The following is an 18022-nucleotide window of genomic DNA, read 5'->3' on the forward strand; positions in this document are numbered from 1 at the left end:
GAGTCGGCTGCAGGGCAACCTGCCCATGTCCTGCCCAGCAGTTTTTAGTGTGTGTTTTACATTTTATGTTCACTGGAAAGGCGGATATATACAGAGAAGAGACAGAGAGGAAGCTCTCCGACGTGCAGGGTCCCAAGGCTTTGGGCCGTCCTCGACTGCTTTCCCAGGCCACAAGCAGGGAGCTGGATGGGAAGTGGGGCCACTGGGATTAGAACCGACGCCCATATGGGATCCTGGCATGTGCAAGGCAAGCACATTAGCCACTAGGCCACCACGCCAGCCGGTCCCAGGTGCTCTGCACCAAAAGCCACGGAGACTCAGCCGCCATCAATCCTCGCCCCTTGTGAAATGTGTCTGCGGCTCTTTGCTTCAGCCTCAAAGCCTCCTGTGAAGAGGAGCACTGGCTTCTAGTCCACCTTGCCTTCCTCCCTGCCGAGCAGCCCCGCCCCCCCAGCACGGCACAGAGGCTCGAGAAGGCCCTGGCTTACCGCTCCCGTCCCTCGCCTGCTCTCCGACTCCTGCTTCTAGTTTATGAGAAAGGTCATGTGTGTTTTTAAATTTAACTTGCCATAAATCCTCTACCCAAGAGCACACAGCACAGCTTACAAGTGCAACGCATCCTATATTAATCTCAGGTCTTCACCCTCCAGATGGGTCCAAGGAAAGAAAGCGGCTCACACACTGGGCCGACCTGCAGTCCCTGGCAGCAATGTTGGAAAAAGAATAAAGCTGATAAAGCTGCCGCAAAAGAGCTGCCAGGGGAATTCTCGGCTGTCACCTACTGGGAACGTGCTCCCCAGCAGCCCACTTTGCGATCCAGCCAGCAGGGTCCGCCCTGCTGCCTGGTGTCCCCACCCCCCAAGCACCTGCCCATCAGCTACAGGACGCCTGACCCCTACCAGGACCTCAGCCCCTCCTCCCCCAGCTCCCCAGCTGCTGGATGCCTGACCCCCTGCCAAGACCCCAGCCCCTTCTCCTCCAGCTCCCGGGTGCCTGACCCCCTAACAGGACCCCAGCCCCTCCTCCCCCAGCTCCCCAGCTGCTGGACACCTGACCCCCTACCAGGACCCCAGCCCCCTCCCTCAGCTCCCAGGTGCCTGACCCCCTGCCAGGACCCCAGCCTCCTCCCCCAGCTCCTCGTGCCAGCAAGAATGGTTTCAAAGAATCTGCAGTTAGAAGCAGCGGGGCGGGCTGTTCTCCTCCTGTCCCAGTAGCTCTGTTCCACCGGATTTAGAGCTTGACTTTCACACTGAGTCTTTTATTTTTGGTTTGAGTGGACACATATGTCCGTGGTTATGGCACACAACATAACTGTGGGTACCCCGCACATACACCCCATGCAAGAACCTCACAGGGTGACCCCTGGTTCCTACTCTCCAAACACACATCATTGGACTCAGGGTGCAGATCCTGGCAGAGCAGTCGCTGCGAGGCCCCACTGCTGACCGCAGCCTCAGCGCAGCGGGCAACTGCGCCACCAGGTCTGCGCCCTGTGTCTCCTCATTCAGGACGGAGGACACACTTAAGGTCACAGGGAGTTGACAGGAACAAAGCTGAGAGGCCCTCAGGGCTGGGGGCGTGACCACTGCTTGCAGAAAGTCAGCCAGCAGTGAGGAGGCGGTCACTAGCCAACAGCCCACCTGGCATGGGTAGCTGGGGGTCAGGCCGCACTGTGCCTCCACACTTGTGCAGCTGACCTGAGCAGCTGTGGTGGCCGGAGCCTTGGGAAAAGGTCAGAGTCCCCTCCATGCTCGCTCCTGGCCCCTTCAGGGACGCAGACCACACCTGCCAGCGCAAAAGGTCGCGGACGTGTGGACATGAGGCCAGGTGGCTCAGAGAGCAGTCACTGACCTGAGACCAGCTCATCGGGCCACACAGGGCCAGGAGCCCTCTGCATGACCTCAGGCCTGGGGCTGACCCCACAGCACGGCCCCCACGCTAGAGGACTCTGGGATGACCCTGGCTTTGCTGCAAAGGACTGACTTGGAAGGCATGTCCTGAGAAAACGGACTGTGAAAGCACCCAGCAGCTATCCCTGGACAGAGTGGAGCAGGGGACCTGGTCAAGAGGAAGATGCCCCCGTCCTGTCCCTGCCTGGGCAGCATCTCCCTGCACTGGACAGGAGCCACGTGGGTGTGGGCAGTGGGTCCCGGCTGGGAATGTGCCGTGTGGCAGTGGTGGGGACGGCCACCCTTCCGGACACTGTCCTTTGACACCCCTCCCCCAGCTAAGGCTCCCACTGACCACTCGTCAGGGCTGTCAGCAGCGGTATGGACACTGAGGACCAGAGAGCAGGCTCCACGCAGAGGCATCGCCAAGAGCAATGCTCTGTTCTGACAGAGGAAGCTCAGGCCCAAGGACCTGAAGGAAGGAGTGACGTCCAGTGTGGGGGAGACGTACCCCCAAGAGGGATTCATCGCACTTGCCTCTGCACCCCCAAACCCTGGGGCAGACATGCTCATGAAAATAATGTGTGAAAGGCAGAGCAAATGCAAGACCAGGACCCCCGAGCAGGGCAGCACCCTCATGGGACACAGCACGAGTTCTGAGGCTGGCGGCTCGCTCACCCACGTGGAGCATAGCTGCCCATCCAGCACGCCCAGTCTGCTCTCTGCAGATCCCTCCCCGGCCTGCCACAGTCCATTCATTCACATGACGGGTGGGAAGCTCTTGCCTGCTCAAGTCCCAGCCCCACTTCTGCCCCTTCCCCTCGGGAGGCCTCCTGGGCTTCTCCAGGCTTGCCCTCCCTGACCTGTGGTCGGACACTGCTCCCTGGGTCATACCCGTGGCCCCTGCCCCAGGGACAATGTCCTTGGCTGCTGGACGGCTGAAAACCATATTCTGTATCTACTGGATTCCGCGGTTGCTTCAAGGAGAAACGTCAATATTTTCTCCTTTATTTCATGTTGGCCAAAGTAGACATTTTCAGTGCCACTCTAGAAATTTTAAACATTTTCTGAATAATGTTTCTGTTGATGCACGGAACTGCCACCACTCTAAGAACTGTAGACCTCTCTAAGTTCACTGCGACCCCAGTAGGAACTGCTACAAGATACCGAGGACAGACAGACTGGTGGACAGACCCTGCACGGATTTCAATACTGATCCACACGCAAGTGTCTGGCCGTCCAACAATGCACACGTAACTGCAGCGTGCTCCTCGGCCACCACACATTTCTTCCTTCTTTGTGAACTCACGGGAGTGAGAACAGCGCAGGGTGTGAACTGGACCCAGGGGAGTGAGAACTGCAAATATAAATTGAATCAAAATTATAGAAATCAGATCATCTTAGCTAAGTGAAACCAATGTGCGTGAGATGCAGACAATCCCCTTGCCGATTCCTCAGTTCACGAGCAGCTGAACCCATGGCTTCAGGACTCACCGCCTGTTCTCCCCCCAAGACAAAGTCCCCATTAATTACATCCTACTGTTTATATGACACAAATCTCTAAAACTTGAAGAAAATTGAATGCTTACTAAAGTAAAAAAAAAATCTCGGCTAGATAAAAGGTATAATTACCCTACAAACGTGTCCCCGCTGCTGTCTGCACAAAGAACCTACGCGAGGAATTACACCAACGGTGACTAGTTTTCAGATATGGGCGACACTAACCATGCACTTAATAATTAAGACACGCCAGGGAGATGCTTTAGAAAATCATGGAATAAATCAACTCGGCTGTGTAGACTAGTGGAGACCCTCCCTGTGAGAATTACAAAGTCTGCCGCTCCTTATGGTGAGAAGTTGCGTTCTGCCACGTGTTTAGACCTTCCACTTTGTTGACTTCTGAGAGACTTCACAAAGCTCGCAGGGTGAGTTCATGAATTCACAAGCTCAGGTTCAGGGAGTCATGAGCAGGGCTGGAGTTGCTGGCCTCATCTGCCAGAGCAGGGGGAGCAGAAACACGAGGGACCGTGCCCTTCTCAGTGTGTGGGCAAGCTCCGTGGCTCCGCTGCCAGGTTGGCTCCCCTAAGAGCGGACGGACACCCTGCACCAGGCCAAGGCTTGCTGACCAGGAAGTCTGCAGCAGCGTGGAGACCAGAGGGCCTGGCAGTCACCCCCAACCCGGCCTCTCAGCGACAGCCCAGAAATGTGCAAGATACGAACAAGCATTCCTCAAAGGATGAAGCACAAATGGCCGTCAGATACATGAAGAGGTGCCCAGGACCATCAGCCAGCAGGGAAATGCAGATACAAACACACTGAGTTCTCACCTCAGCACAGTGAGAATGGCTACCATGCAAAAACCAAGATGAGTAAATGCTGACGAGGATGTGGGGAAAAGGTACCCCAACCTACTGTGGGTGGGAATCACTATGGAAGACCACTGCAGATTCCTCGGAGATCTTAAAATAGAGGCACCAGATGGCTGGCCATCCCACTCCTGGGAATGTATCCAAAGGAAATGAAATCATATCAAAGAATTATCTGGAACCCCATGTCTACAGCAACACAATACACGACAGCTGAGACATGGAACCAACCTGGGTATCCATCACCCAATGACTGGGTAAAGAGGAGGTTTATATACACCAACATCTACTACTCAGCCATAAAAGCAACAAAACCCTGGGACTGGCCCAATGGCTCCATGGCTTAATCCTCTGCCTGCAAGCACTGGGATCCCACATGGGCACTGCCTTGTGTCCTGGCTGCTCCACTTCTCATCCAGCTCTCTGCTAACGGCCTGGGAAGGCCACAGAGGATGGCCCGAGTCCTTGGGCCATGCACCCACGTAGAACAGCTGGAAGAAATTCCCAGTTTCAGATCAGCTCAGCTCCGGCCACTGCAGACATTTGGGAAGTGAGCCAGCGACTGGAAGATCTCCCTCTCTCCCCTTCTCTCTGTAAATTTGCCTTTCAAATAAAAATAAACCTAAAAAAGAGAGAGAGAAAATGAAATCCTGTCTTTTGCAACAAAACCAATAAGTTAGTTCCCAAAAGATAAATGGTCTCTTTGATTTGCAGCAACTAATATGGAAAGTATAAAAATCGCAATGTACCAGGGCAAATGGACGTTCTGAGATTTAGACAGCTTACGCTGCTGTCTGCACTGCCACTCCTTGCTGAATTCCTCATTTCGTGGAGGGTTAGACAGTACACTGACGGTACATCACTGCAAGTTAACAAGAAAGGAAGAGGAGGGGCAGGTGGGAAGCGTAAACATGCTCTTAAAATGCTACACATGAACTATTTAAAATTTGCTTATGTAAGTTTTTAAAAACTGAAACTAAACAGATATTTCCTGATACTGTCGACTCTGGTCAGAAGATACTGTAAATAAACGTCTATTCCTTCAGAACTTATTTGATGAGACTCAGAATTACTCCTGATATTAAGATAAAATTATATATTAAAATTAAACGATACACTCCAATTTCATGCTCATGCTACGAAAATCCCACACAGATTCACAAGTGGCTTATATTTTATGGGACATAATGTTTTAATTATATGTGAAGCTAATAAGCTGCTTCATAGACTGCCCAGTCTCTTTGGTTCTGGGTTGGGTTTACCTCTCACACCTTGTCCTGGCCCACCTTTCTCAGCACCCTGGTACTTAACAGTTGGACGCATGCCAAGTCTCAGGCCTATTCACAACTAGATCTGACTGTGACAATGAGAGGGTCTGTGCTCCAACATATGGGAGAAGTTGGGGGCGCCTGCAGCCCATGGCACAGCTACTCCGGAAGCACAGCCACTGTGCCAGCACGAGCGTGTCAGGGCACTGCACTGTGCGGCACACAGCTGGCACGAAGCCACAGCTCTCCAAGAAGCTGTGCTTGCTTACCAAGACACAAGCAAACCTTCTTTCCAACCTCTTAAAACTGGTACACATCATGATGCCCAACCTGTGCCCCTCCACCACTCCGGGCCCTGGCCAGAGCTCACTAGTGCCAGCCACCCTGTCCTCTGAGCAGAAGGGGCATTTTCACATGCTCAGTTTGAGACAGACTGCATGCAAAGTGATTCCAACTGAATCCAACAAAACACAGAGGCACCCATCTAAGAAACTGAGATTCATTTCTGGCTGTGCGATGGTTTCAACGGGTTTGCCTCACTTGTCCTGTCCCAGCCAAGCTAAGGCTTCTCTGCCTGTTCCAGGGCTTCGGGCATCAGCAGTGGCGTCAGCAGAGCTGAGCAGTGTGCAGCAGACAGCAGATGGGTTCGAGCCAGCAGCCACAAAGCCAACTTCTCTTTGCTTTTTGTACTTCTGAATATTTTCATGGGTTCATGATCTTTGCTCTTTAAACTCTACTAAACTCCAGTGAATCTGGGTCCAGCATTTGTTGAGAATTCAGGAAAATGGGTTATCTTGGGTCACTATTACTTTCTCCCTCTTCTGCCCATGCCAACAGCCCAGCGAAGTGCTCGGTACACCCTCAGCCTTCGCAGTTCCCCACTGGTATGGCTGCACGGTGGGCTCAGCTGCTTCCCCTTCATGTGGATGGAATTTACGCTCAGGAAGTGCAGTGTCTGCTCTCGCCGGTGTGTGGTAGTCTACAGGCATTGGGGCTCTGGCAGCTGGCACGGCCACGCTTCCTGCCGCCTGCAGCCCACCCACGCTGCCAGCATGCTCTAGGGTCTTGTATCTGCTCTTCTGCTTGTATAAGACCTGAAGTCCAGGCTCAGTTACACTGGAGACAGAAGCAGTTAAGACAGACTCAGAGAACATGGTGAGGACCCATCCAGCTGTGATGTGGCCAACAAGGCAAGCTGCGCCCGAATGAGCAAGGACGGCCTCCTTGGCCTCCTTGGCCTCTCCGTCTTGCACGGGAACTCACCTCTCTGCCCAATGCTTGCCCTCTTGGAAAAGTTGCTAACAAACACACACCACAGCCAAAGTGCCAACACTGGAGCTGATTTTACTTTTATATCGGAACGTCTGAGGGGCTTGTGTTGTGCTCTGCCTGTGACGCTGGCATCCCTGTGATCACCAGCCCCTGTCTGGGCTTTCCATTTCCCATGCAGCTCCCTGCTGATGCTCCTAGGAAAAGCAACAGAGGTGACCCAAGTGCTTGGGCCCCAGTGCCTATATGGGACACTCAGCTGAAGCTCACGGCCTCTCCTGGCCCAGCTCAGGGCCCCCATTTGAAGAGTGAACCAAAAGGCGGAAGACAACTCTCTTTCTCAAGAAAGTAAATAAATTATTAAAAAAGCAAAAACCCCAAATAAAGAGAACACAAATACACAGGGAGCTTCTTTTTTAACCCCCACACACCAGCACTCAGCGAGCATGGTGCTACTGACATCCAGCAGTGTGGTGCTGTGCTCTCCAACAGGAATGAAATCAAAATCGCACAGCCATGGCAAGAGGCTGGCACACTGTTAGTGAAGAGTGCTCGAGCCTTCCTTCTGATCCAGAACTTCGCCCTAGTTCACCCTATCATGGCAGAGACCTGTCCACTCCTCTGACACCACTCCTGAATCAGTCACTCCCAAAGTAAGAATGCATTTTTACAGGTTAAAAGATCTAAGCTCACTGTGTGTAACACAACTTCACTACCTCCACACCTGGGGTTCTCTACCAGCAGCTTTGGGGGCCAACCACCATCACCAGAGAGCAAGCAAAACCACATCACTGCCCGAGCCCCAAGCTCCAGCAAACGCTCCATGCAGGAACCACAGAGAAAGACCAATCCAGAGTCTGGCTCCCCCCACGGTTGGCCACGCCTGGAGAGACATGGACACCTTGTGTCAAGTCCCACACTGTCCCCCTTTCTTGGAGGGGGCCCACAGTCAAGGGCAGCATCCTGCGGAGGCTCCTCTGTGGCTGCAGGGGCATTGCGCCATGGGGGGAGCTGGGCAGCAGTACACTGCCTTGGTTCAGGATTTCAAAGGATTTGAAGTCAGAGGGACAACGCATGCAGCCTCACACCGTCACAGGGCATAGGAATCCAAAACAGGCCGAACGGTAAGTGAGGGGGAAGTGTGTTCAGCAAAAGCTGCTGGCTGTCCCTGCAACAGCATCTCATGAAGGTGTTACCCGAAGGCCTGTCTTCCCCTTTTCCCTTGGCTCAACCACAGAGGTGAAAACACAGCCTTTCCAGATCCTTCCAGGACCCTGTGAAGACCCCAGCATGGTCACCAGCTGTGCCTATCAGGCCACACAGCACTCTGCAGCCAACGGAAGTTACCCAGACCCCCCACTCTGGAGGTGATGCTCCGTCTTACCCCATGATCATCTGAACCCCTAGGAAGCTCCGTCTGAATGTCTACAGCCCCTAATCAAGGGTGGCCAGAATAGGATGACAGCACGTGCTGGCCAAAGTGAAGACGCTAAGATCTGCCCCAGGGCACTGCCATCCGGGTGTGAGAGGGAGACATGCTTATTGTGCTGGGGACTCTCAGTGTCACACACACATGCATGCGTGTCATGTACACCATACAGGTTAATAACATGCATGTGCACCTGGACAGGCTAACACGTGGGCACCTGGACAGGCTGACAACATGTACATACCTGGACAGGCTGACAACACGTGTGCACATGGACAGGCTGACAACATGTACATACCTGGACAGGCTGACAACACGTGTGCACATGGACAGGCTGACAACATGTACATACCTGGACAGGCTGACAACACGTGTGCACATGGACAGGCTGACAACATGTACATACCTGGACAGGCTGACAACACGTGTGCACATGGACAGGCTGACAACATGTACATACCTGGACAGGCTGACAACACGTGGGCACCTGGACAGGCTGACAACATGTACATACCTGGACAGGCTGACAACACGTGTGCACATGGACAGGCTGACAACATGTACATACCTGGACAGGCTGACAACACGTGTGCACATGGACAGGCTGACAACATGTACATACCTGGACAGGCTGACAACACGTGGGCACCTGGACAGGCTGACAACATGTACATACCTGGACAGGCTGACAACACGTGTGCACATGGACAGGCTGACAACATGTACATACCTGGACAGGCTGACAACACGTGTACTACAGACAGGCTGACAACATTTACATACCTGGACAGGCTGACAATACGTGTACTACAGACAGGCTGACAACAAGCAGTGTGTGCACCTTCACAGGCTAATCGCATGTGCCATGTACTTACTGACAGGTTAACAATACATGTTACCTACACCGTGGACAGGCTGACAGCACATGTTGTGTGTACCATGGAGGGCTAACCACATGAGTCATGTGCACACGGACAGGCTGATAACATGTCAGCGGGGGCGGCCGTGACCGAGGACTGGCCAGAGATGTTCCCAGACCGAGTGTCCCCAGTCGCCTCCCCGTCCAGCGCAGAAGGCAGCTTTACGGACAGGGCGGCCGAGTGTCCGCACCACTGAGGAACTACAGGGATTCATGCTGAGGAGAGAGAACGTTCAGGACTGAGGGGTGTGTCCACAGAGGCGAACTGCATGAATTCAGATGCAAAGGGGAACAGCAGCTTTCCCAAATGCTACTTAAAGCCAGGAAAGCATAAGGAGCAGGCGCCACAGTCAGAGCACGGCCAACTATGTAAAATGCAGGTGTGGGAGGCACCGGGCGGCAAGGGGGTGGCTGCCAGCTGTTACACAAGGGGCACAGCGACACCTGCGGCACGCCATCTGGGAATGTCTCCATCTTCCAGGCTTCTGCCTCAGCGCCAAGCCCACAGAGTCCCACGCTGTCACCCGTGGAGCTGGCATCGGAGTCCCCCACCGCCCGGCTCTGCCGCCATCTTTGCCCAGGCAGATCACCACCACTGTGCCAACGCCAGGCACTTCGCAGACGCCTTGAGCTGCCTCGCTCGCTACCTGTGAACCTCAGGAGATGATTTCCATCTCCTCTGAGCTAATCTTCAGTCGGAGACATCAGAGAAAATCTGCTTTTCCTAAAGCTTCTTTCAAAGAGGGTTTGACGTCACTTTGTGGGCCTCGTCCCTGACCAGGAGAGGAGCAAAAAGGATCACATGGAAAAGCTGCAGGCTCAGCGGATGAAACACTGCGCACATCTGGCTCCATTCCGAGAGGGACTCTGTCCTCCCCCACGATCGGTGGGGGTCCCCTGCTGGGACTGGGCCTCGTTCCTGACCAGGAGAGGAGCAAAAAGGCTGACGGCTGAGTGACGGTGTCATTTACCAAGCGGCCCCACGTGGGGAACCTGGCGCTATCGGCAGGGTAATGAGCCCGACGTGCTCTGGTTCCCTACGACGTACACGTTAACCACAGAAACTACAAAGGGCAGGCGGCAAGGGGCTGCTAAGGGCAACCCCAAGTTAGTCCCCACATGCAGCAAGTGGCTGGGCTGCAGCCACATGAGCTACATTCCAAGTGAAGCCAGGCCCGGTGGCAGCGCACCACCATTCCGAGCTAATCCAGGACACAGCAAAACTCCAGGATGGGGAAGAGTGTGAGAGAATAGGAGCAGCCTGGAAACAGGAGGCGCAGCTTGCTGTGGCAGGCCCCCCGCTTCCTTCCAGCAGTGTCCAGCCCAAGGCCCAGATGGCAGCTCAGCCCAGCACAGGGCACTGCTCTCCCCAACCATGGCAGATGGGATGGGCATGGTCACACTAAGCCACACGCAGCGCCTGCCCGAAACTGAGGATTAAGGTCAAGTGACATTTGTATTTGCTTGCATCAGAGTCTCTCGGTTATGTGCCATCACGGGGACAACACAGGTCACTCTGTGAAGCTGCTGGAAAGGATGGGCAGGTGGGCAGCAGTGCAGGGAGGAGGGGGCAGCAAGCTGTCTGTCACCCACCCCGTGACACAGGCTAGAAGGTTCCTGGTCCTGCAGCCCCTAGACACAGAAGATGCAGCACCCAGCTGCTTCTCAGCTCCTCTCAGCTTGGAGGGGACTCCTGCACACAGCTTCACACCCTCGGCCACGGTGAGGACCCGAGCTCCAGGGGCTGGTCCTCGGCCACCACCTGGTGCAAATCACAAGCTGACCCTAGACTCACAGGTCTAAGAATGAAAACCGGAAGGACTAGAATGATTTTAAAAGAAAGGCAGGGATGGGACAGCCACGGAACGATGGGAAGGGGTGGAGGCTGTGAAAGCCTTAAAGGCCCAATGACGAGGTGGGGAAGGTGCTACAGGGAGAGGGTGTCAGGGCCAACGACATCCCTAGTGGCCAGGATGGGGAAGGGGAGGAGGTTCCGACACCTGCAGGGGCTCAGGAATGAGGCTGCAGACACGAGAGGAGAGCTGGCGATGTTAGGGCTGGTGACACCCCTGATGGCTAGGACGGTGCAACCCCAGGATGGGCGGCCTTGCCCAGCATGGCGAGGGGAGGAACTGTGTCAGTGCCCACACAACCAGGGCTGCTGAGGGCTGGGAACATGGGGTCACTGCTTCCTCTCCTGTTCTCACTCCCATTTCAAACCTTGACCCCTACTCACCCCACATGCACCACAAAGCCCTTCGTACAGGAACACCCCCGAAGCGCTGGGCTGCAAGGTTCCTGGCATTTGGTGCTGACCCACTAACAACAAAAGAGATGAAGCCATGGGCACTTTACCAGCACTCCGGCAGAGCCCCAGTGGGCACGTTGCCAGCCCCCTGGCAGAGCCCGAGTGGGCGTGTCACCAGCACCCCGCAGAGCCCGAGTGGGCGCTTTACCAACATCTCTGCAGAGCCCGAGTGGGTGCTTTACCAGCACCCCGACAGAGCCCCAGTGGGCGCATTACCAACATCTCCGCAGAGCCCGAGTGGGCGCTTTACCAGCACCTCCACAGAGCCCGAGTGGGCATGGGAGTGAGAGCCTATTTCCTCCCCGCTGCTGGTGAGACATGTGCCAGCACTGCTCCTCATCCCAAGCTTTGCTGCGCTAAGGTCCTTGGGCAGAGCACGTGCCAGAGGAACCGACTCATGAAAGAACACATTTCAATTCTGGGCATATTTTACAGATCCTCTGCTGATGCATCCTGATAAACACCCCCTTCAGGCTCTGCTCTGTTCAGAGAATAATATTTTTTTCTGGTTTTGCATTCAGTAAACAAATTGCCAGAATGTTCCAGTGTGTACTAGACACCATTGAATACACAGGAAAGTTCCAACCAGTGCAATCAGATTTACGTAGGCAAGTATTTACTGAAACCCACACGAGTGCCTCAGAATTTCTATGCATTTGTGTGTAAATGTGCGTGCATTGACAAAAATCTGTATTTCTAACATAGTTCTTCCTTGAAAAGAATACGACCACGGGTTCCTTCTAAACCCTCATCTCATGAAGGAAGGATCCGATTCCTCCACATGCAAAGTCTACTATCCCGCTCCTTCCAGTTCTTCACAAAACTGAAACAGCAAAAGCAATAAACACGTTCATCTCGGGCCGAGGCCCTGAGGTCGACTCCGACCTCACTCACAGCCCGGGTCTGTGCGTGGGAGGGCTGCTTCACCAGGACACCTGGCCGTCCCTGCGTCCTTGCTGAGCAGGAGTGGCTGGCTGCAGCACACACCTCCCGGGCGACTCCCCGGAGCAAGGGTGACAGGTGAGCCCGGCGTACTTACGGCCACGGCCTCCAGGATCTGCTTCACAGCATCCGCGGCGTCCCTCTCGCTGTAGTACCCCTTTTCCACGATCCTACAACAGGAAAAGCCTCTGAGTCACGTGTTTCACTGGGACAGAGGTCAGCGGTTCAACTGGCACTAGAGATGCTGCATCCCAGCAGGTGCACCAGCACTCACCACACACCGTTGAGACGTTCTACGTGCTCAGCAGACAGAGACACTTGTTACTGGCACTGGAGAGCCACAGCCCAACAAGCACGCCAGCTCGTGCCACGCCCCCTCGAGACTGCCCCAAGCAGGCCAGCTCCTGCCACGCCCCCTTGAGACTGCCCCAAGCAGGCCAGTTTGTGCCATGACCCCTCGAGACTGCCCCAAGCACGCCAGCTCCTGCCATGCCCCCTCGAGACTGCCCCAAGCATGCCAGCTCGTGTCACGCCCCCTCAAGACTGCCCCAAGCATGCCAGCTTGTGCCATGACCCCTCGAGACTGCCCCAAGCATGCCAGCTCCTGCCATGCCCCCTTGAGACTGTCCTACACTCAGCAGATGGAAGACAGGTTGTGCCTGGTCTTGGATTGCTCATTACGTCAGAGGAAAAGCCACTCTTTGTCTTTTAAACTCCATGCTGTGCATCACCATACACACAACACACAGCCCCCAGGAGATGGACAACCCTCTGCACCCTTTCATTTTACGGTGCTTGGGATGAACTAGGGCCACATAAGATGAAGACTGTAACATCAGATAAGAATGAATAATTTGTTCAGATGGCTCCCTTACTAGAAAGTCAACTGGAATAACTGGAGGGCTACACTTCCTGGGCCAGTCACGGGGCAGGCGGACACTGTGACAGCCGGGAGAGTACCTAGCTCCCATTCTGCCATCCTGTACTTGCCATCCATTGGGTCTGTGGTCAGCCCACCTACCAAGCTGCCCCCACACGCGTCAGTGCCTGAGCCTGCACCTGCGCCCACAGGGGCTAGGATTCCTCCAGTTGTGCTGGCGGAGGGGGGCTGTCAGAGATGGAGAGAGAGACTAACGGCTGACCTGCTCTGCAGCCTTGCCCTCATCCCAGAGACCTCCTGGCGTGTGCATGGACCTCCTGTGGTCACACCTTAGAGCCACAGCCTCACCCAGCCATCTGTTCAGAAGGCTGCCTAGGGCCACTGCTCCCGGCCTGGTCCAGGCAAGGTGGTACCCTTGGAGGTGGCTGGCTGCACAGGCCTCAACTTCCTCCCTGGGTCTCAGTCAGGCTCCTATGGGCTATGTACCCTGAGCGGCCTTGCCTCACCTGCCTGATATTTATCTGTGTATTCCAGTTTACCATAGCAAGTTTTCTCTTGCTATGGTGCTTGTCTGTTGTCACCGGCACATACCAGCTTTGGGGTTAAATGCCTATCAAAAGTCAATGCTGTGTCGCCCACAAATCCTCAAGTAGAACCCTACTGCTGCTCCACCATGCTCATGTTGGGGGGATTCTCACAGGCTGGAGTGCTCGCAGCTGGGATCTGTGCCCTCGTGGCAGGTCCCTGCAGGGCCCTCCTCACTCCCTCCTCTGCATAGGGGTCCCGTGAGAAGCCGCTGCCCATGAGCCAAAAGCGGCCCCGTGCCACGCCGAGCCTGCTGGCTCCTCCCACACTGCAGCCCCCAGAACTCTGAGAAATGCAGCCCCACTGTCCTGACCAGGCACAGAGCTGCTCTCCAGCAGCCCACACAGACGGGCACGGTCAGGTGACTGCCCACCAGCTCGCGGAGGAGGGAATCTCCTGGGAACTCCTTAAGGGAAGGCTGGAGAGGGGAGGAGGTGGGCATAGAGAATGCTTACCGGGAATTTCATGCTAATCAGTCACATAATTTAATTAAAGGCTGGGATGCATTTTAACTATCTAGCTGCACAGGCGTCCATAAGTAGCACGGCAGGATGACTGCACAGGACACTCCACAGAAAGCAGGACAGGGCCTCTGCCTCCTGGGCTCCTCCTGGCTTCCGGAGTCCGTCAGCCTGCCTCGGGAGATAATGCCGCAACAGTGGCTGAGAAAACAGCCCAGGAGCTCCTGCTCAGGAGCGCGGGGAGGGCAGGTACAGATCCTGGAGACAGGTACACCTCATCTCAGACCTGAAATGCATCTGCCGCGGGTGGGGCATGAGGAGCCCTGATTGGCAAGAACGCAAGGTGCGCAGGGATACCCTTGGCATTGCCTGCTGAAGGGTGGGCAAGATGGCCTGGGACCACAGTGATGAGAGGGGAGCTTCTGCACAGAAACACAAGGGCAGAGGTTTCAGTGGCATGGCCTGAGGCTGCCTGCGGAAAGATGGCAGTTCCAGGGCCCCATGTGGGGCTGCTACGCTGTCTCAGGTGAATCCTAGGGGCCTTCCCAGCCCTAAGCCCTCGGTCCCTTCTCTTCCATTCCTCCTGCGAGGAGCAGTGTTCCCGGGAGATATGACTAGAGGGTCACAGGTGTAGGTTTAAGGACGCAAACACCCACCATCCCACAACTGACATACCAAGGCCCCACCGTGGGAAGTGTCTCCAGGGACAAGTGCAGGTTTTACACTCAAACCGAGGACGAGAAGACCATGGAGACTAAGCCAAACCCCGCAGCTACTTCTTTGGGAGATGTGTGTGGCTGACGCCTGGTGTCCTCAGAGCTGACCTGTGGGTCTCTCTGAGCTGTGACATGTAACAGCTCCTCCAACAAGCTGAGCTGCCACTTAGCAAATTGTCACTGAAATTCTCCCATGCCAGCGGCTCACTTGTCTATGCATTTATGCCAGCGGCTTGATTTTCAGAAGCAGCAAAGCACTCCATCACTCTGAAGGGCTTAAAGCTACAGCATCAAGGGGACCGTGCCTGCTGGCGGTTTTGTTTGTATTTGTATTTGTACATAGTCAGTGCTGCTGCATTTCACTTTGCACCTGATAATGCAAACAGCAAAGCAGGAAAGCTGCTCTGGCACTGTCAGACCACCATCCAACGCACAGGGACCTGCAGCTGCCCTGAGTCACACAACCCCCAGCATCCTACCACAGTCAGACAAACACCCCAGCTCCTGCAGGAGCCCCAGTCTCCCAGGGCCTCACAGGTGTGGCAATGTCTTGCTCCAAGCCACTGACCCCCACGCCTTCCATATCCCTGGCCGCTTTGCTACGCCGCTGTTATGCCAGCCCAGGAGCCCATACCCCCTCCTGCCCCTCCTTCCTGTCAGGTTTAAATTGTAGGATGAGCAAATGTGGGCCACGCCCTTCTCTCTGCCACCAAGGATCTGCCTGATACCAACTCCCCGCCACTTCCAGTGGGCTGATTGCTTCAAACTTGGCTGCATGTATTTCTGTGTAAATGGAGAGCATGGGCACAGGGTCACTCTGCCCACCTGCCACCTGTGCCCACTCCATTGGCACCAGCCGTCTCCCTTCCCAACTGGGCAGCTTCTTTGCAGCAATGCACTCTCCAGAAGCCTCCCGCAGAGTGGCTGCTCTAGAGGAGCCTATAGGAGCTAGGGGACACCTGTCCTCTGTGTAGCAACTGGGACGGGGGAGTGACCCAGGGCAGAGCTGGGGGCAGGCTGAGAGATGTCAGCTGTCTCATGCCAACAGAGCAAAAACTGACCAGAGCCACTGCTTATTCAGCCACTGGCTGACAAGTAGCCAGCAATGCCTAAGACGCCAAGAACCACCCAGTACCTGTGGGGAGCAGAGCTGTAGCCTTCTCCAGCCCTAGAAGACCGTTCCCCTGCTCCACATGTTGACCTGCCATTACTCAGGACACGCCCCCATCTAGCCTGCCACGCAGGGGGTCCTGCATCCAAGTCTGCCCATGTCTTGCTCTGGCAGCAGCCCACGCACACCCGGCTGCTATTCTTCGAGTGCGGAGTGCAGGATGGAAGCCTGGCCAGCGCTGGCAACTAAGAGAACCTGCTCTACTCTGCAGGGGTGAGTGGCCGCTCAGAGGCCCTGACCCTTGGGTGCACTCGAGCGCTACACAGACCACCCGGATGGCACACACCTGCCCCTCCCACAGCCCCCCTCAAAGGCAGCCTCGTCGTAAGCTCATGCATTTAGTGTAACATCAGTAGGATATGGAGTTCTGGGCTTACTGGGGAGGCCAAGGTCTGGAGGATGCACAGGCACTACAGACCCGGCTTCACTCATCACAGCTCAGGATGCAGTACCTCCTCCTCCACCCTGCTTAGTGCTACCCCAGCAGGATTCATCAGCGCAGGAGCCGTCCTCCGCAAACAGTCCTGGGCCCGGCCCCAGCCCACTCACCAGCGAGGGAGCAGTCTCAGAGCCCCCCTTCCTGAGGGTGGTCCCCAGGAAACCTCCTGGGCCTGGCCCCAGCCCACTCACCAGTGAGGGAGCAGTCTCAGGGCCCCCCTTCCTGAGGGTGGTCCCCAGGAAATGGTCCTGGGCCTGGCCCCAGCCCACTCACCAGCGAGGCAGCAGTCTCAGAGCCCCCCTTCCTGAGGGTGGTCCCCAGGAAATGGCCCAGCCCACTCACCTGTCAAACAGCTCGCCTCCCGTGACGAGTTCTAGGACCAGGCTGATTTCTGTTGGCGTTTCGAAGATCTCTTTAAGCTTTATCTGGGGAAAGACAGGATAGAACCTGAGCTGCTTCCACGTGTTTCTCCGAAGCAGCTGGCAGTGTCCTCTGCAAGCCCTCACTGCACCAGGCAAGCAGTGCACCTGCTTCTCCTGTCAGTTACTTCATTTATCAGATTCTACAGGATTCGAGATCTTTCCCTTTGACAGCTGACAAACAGCTGCCTTGGAAACATTCACTAAATTATGCCAGAACATCCAGTTTCTGGATTGCTTCAGAATAAAAAACAAAGCCAACAGCTGCCAAAGACAACGTAGTAGTCACGCTTGCTCCAATGAAAACACCAGCTTCTGGATGCAAAGGGTGTAGAGCTGGGGCGGGGCAGGCTGAGTCTGTGTGCTTGCCGTGTTCTGCAGCCGACCTGCTGCTGTGTCCCAGGAGAAGCAGGTGCAGTGGTGATGCAGTTCAGAGAATCCAGGTGCTCTTGGATGTTGTGTCCTGAGAACCAGCGCCTGGACCCTGACCTGCAGGAGACGCCCATGCCAGCTTTTCTTTGAAAGAAGGCAGGTGGCTCCCGTCCCAGTGCTGACCATGGGGCCATCGGGAGCCTGAGCCTGTGCAGCTATGAGGAGGATGGGTCTGAGTGGGGGACAGCCCTGCTCCCCGACTTCCCAGTCTCCAGGTAGCCAAGGGCTGGTGGGGGCAGCTCTCCCTTGGGGTCTCCCCTTTCAGACCCTCCTTGGCTGTTCCTCGCTGCCCCCCTGTGGGCATCTTGAGGTGTTCCTGCAGTGAGAATCTCTCAGGCGTCTTGTGTACACTCAACCCCACAGGCGAGCCCAGAGCCCAAGAGCCACCCCCGTGTCTGGCACTGGCCTGTCCCTAAGACGGGCACAGGCAGGAGGAAAGGGGGCTGGCCAGCACACCTGTGTTGGGGAGCTTGTCGGGAAGAGGATGTACTCAGCCCAGGAACTGGGACCAAGATGAGGACAGACCTGC

General features: G+C 55.5%; 1 protein-coding gene and 1 long non-coding RNA gene across 3 annotated transcripts in view; both read right to left on the reverse strand.

Moving 5' to 3' along the window:
• CAMK4 (calcium/calmodulin dependent protein kinase IV) overlaps window positions 1–18022 on the reverse strand; it is an 89368-nt gene that overhangs the window by 21925 nt on the left and 49421 nt on the right. For both annotated transcript variants that reach the window (XM_040973390.1, XM_040973380.1), the window contains exons 4-5: window positions 16985–17067; window positions 12488–12560 (exon numbers count right to left, since the gene is read on the reverse strand). In XM_040973390.1, the coding sequence (XP_040829324.1) occupies window positions 12488–12560; window positions 16985–17067 (156 nt within the window). The remainder of the gene's footprint in view (window positions 1–12487; window positions 12561–16984; window positions 17068–18022) is intronic.
• On the reverse strand, window positions 7457–8963 carry LOC121151706. Its single transcript, XR_005883203.1, has 2 exons — window positions 8466–8963; window positions 7457–8414 (listed from the first exon to the last, which is right to left on the reverse strand). It is a non-coding gene; the product is annotated as an uncharacterized LOC121151706 (long non-coding RNA).

This window comes from Ochotona curzoniae, unplaced genomic scaffold, assembly GCF_017591425.1.
Source record: "Ochotona curzoniae isolate NIBS_2020 unplaced genomic scaffold, NIBS_Ocur_1.0 contig_1, whole genome shotgun sequence".
In the NCBI taxonomy this organism is placed as follows: Eukaryota; Metazoa; Chordata; class Mammalia; order Lagomorpha; family Ochotonidae; genus Ochotona; species Ochotona curzoniae.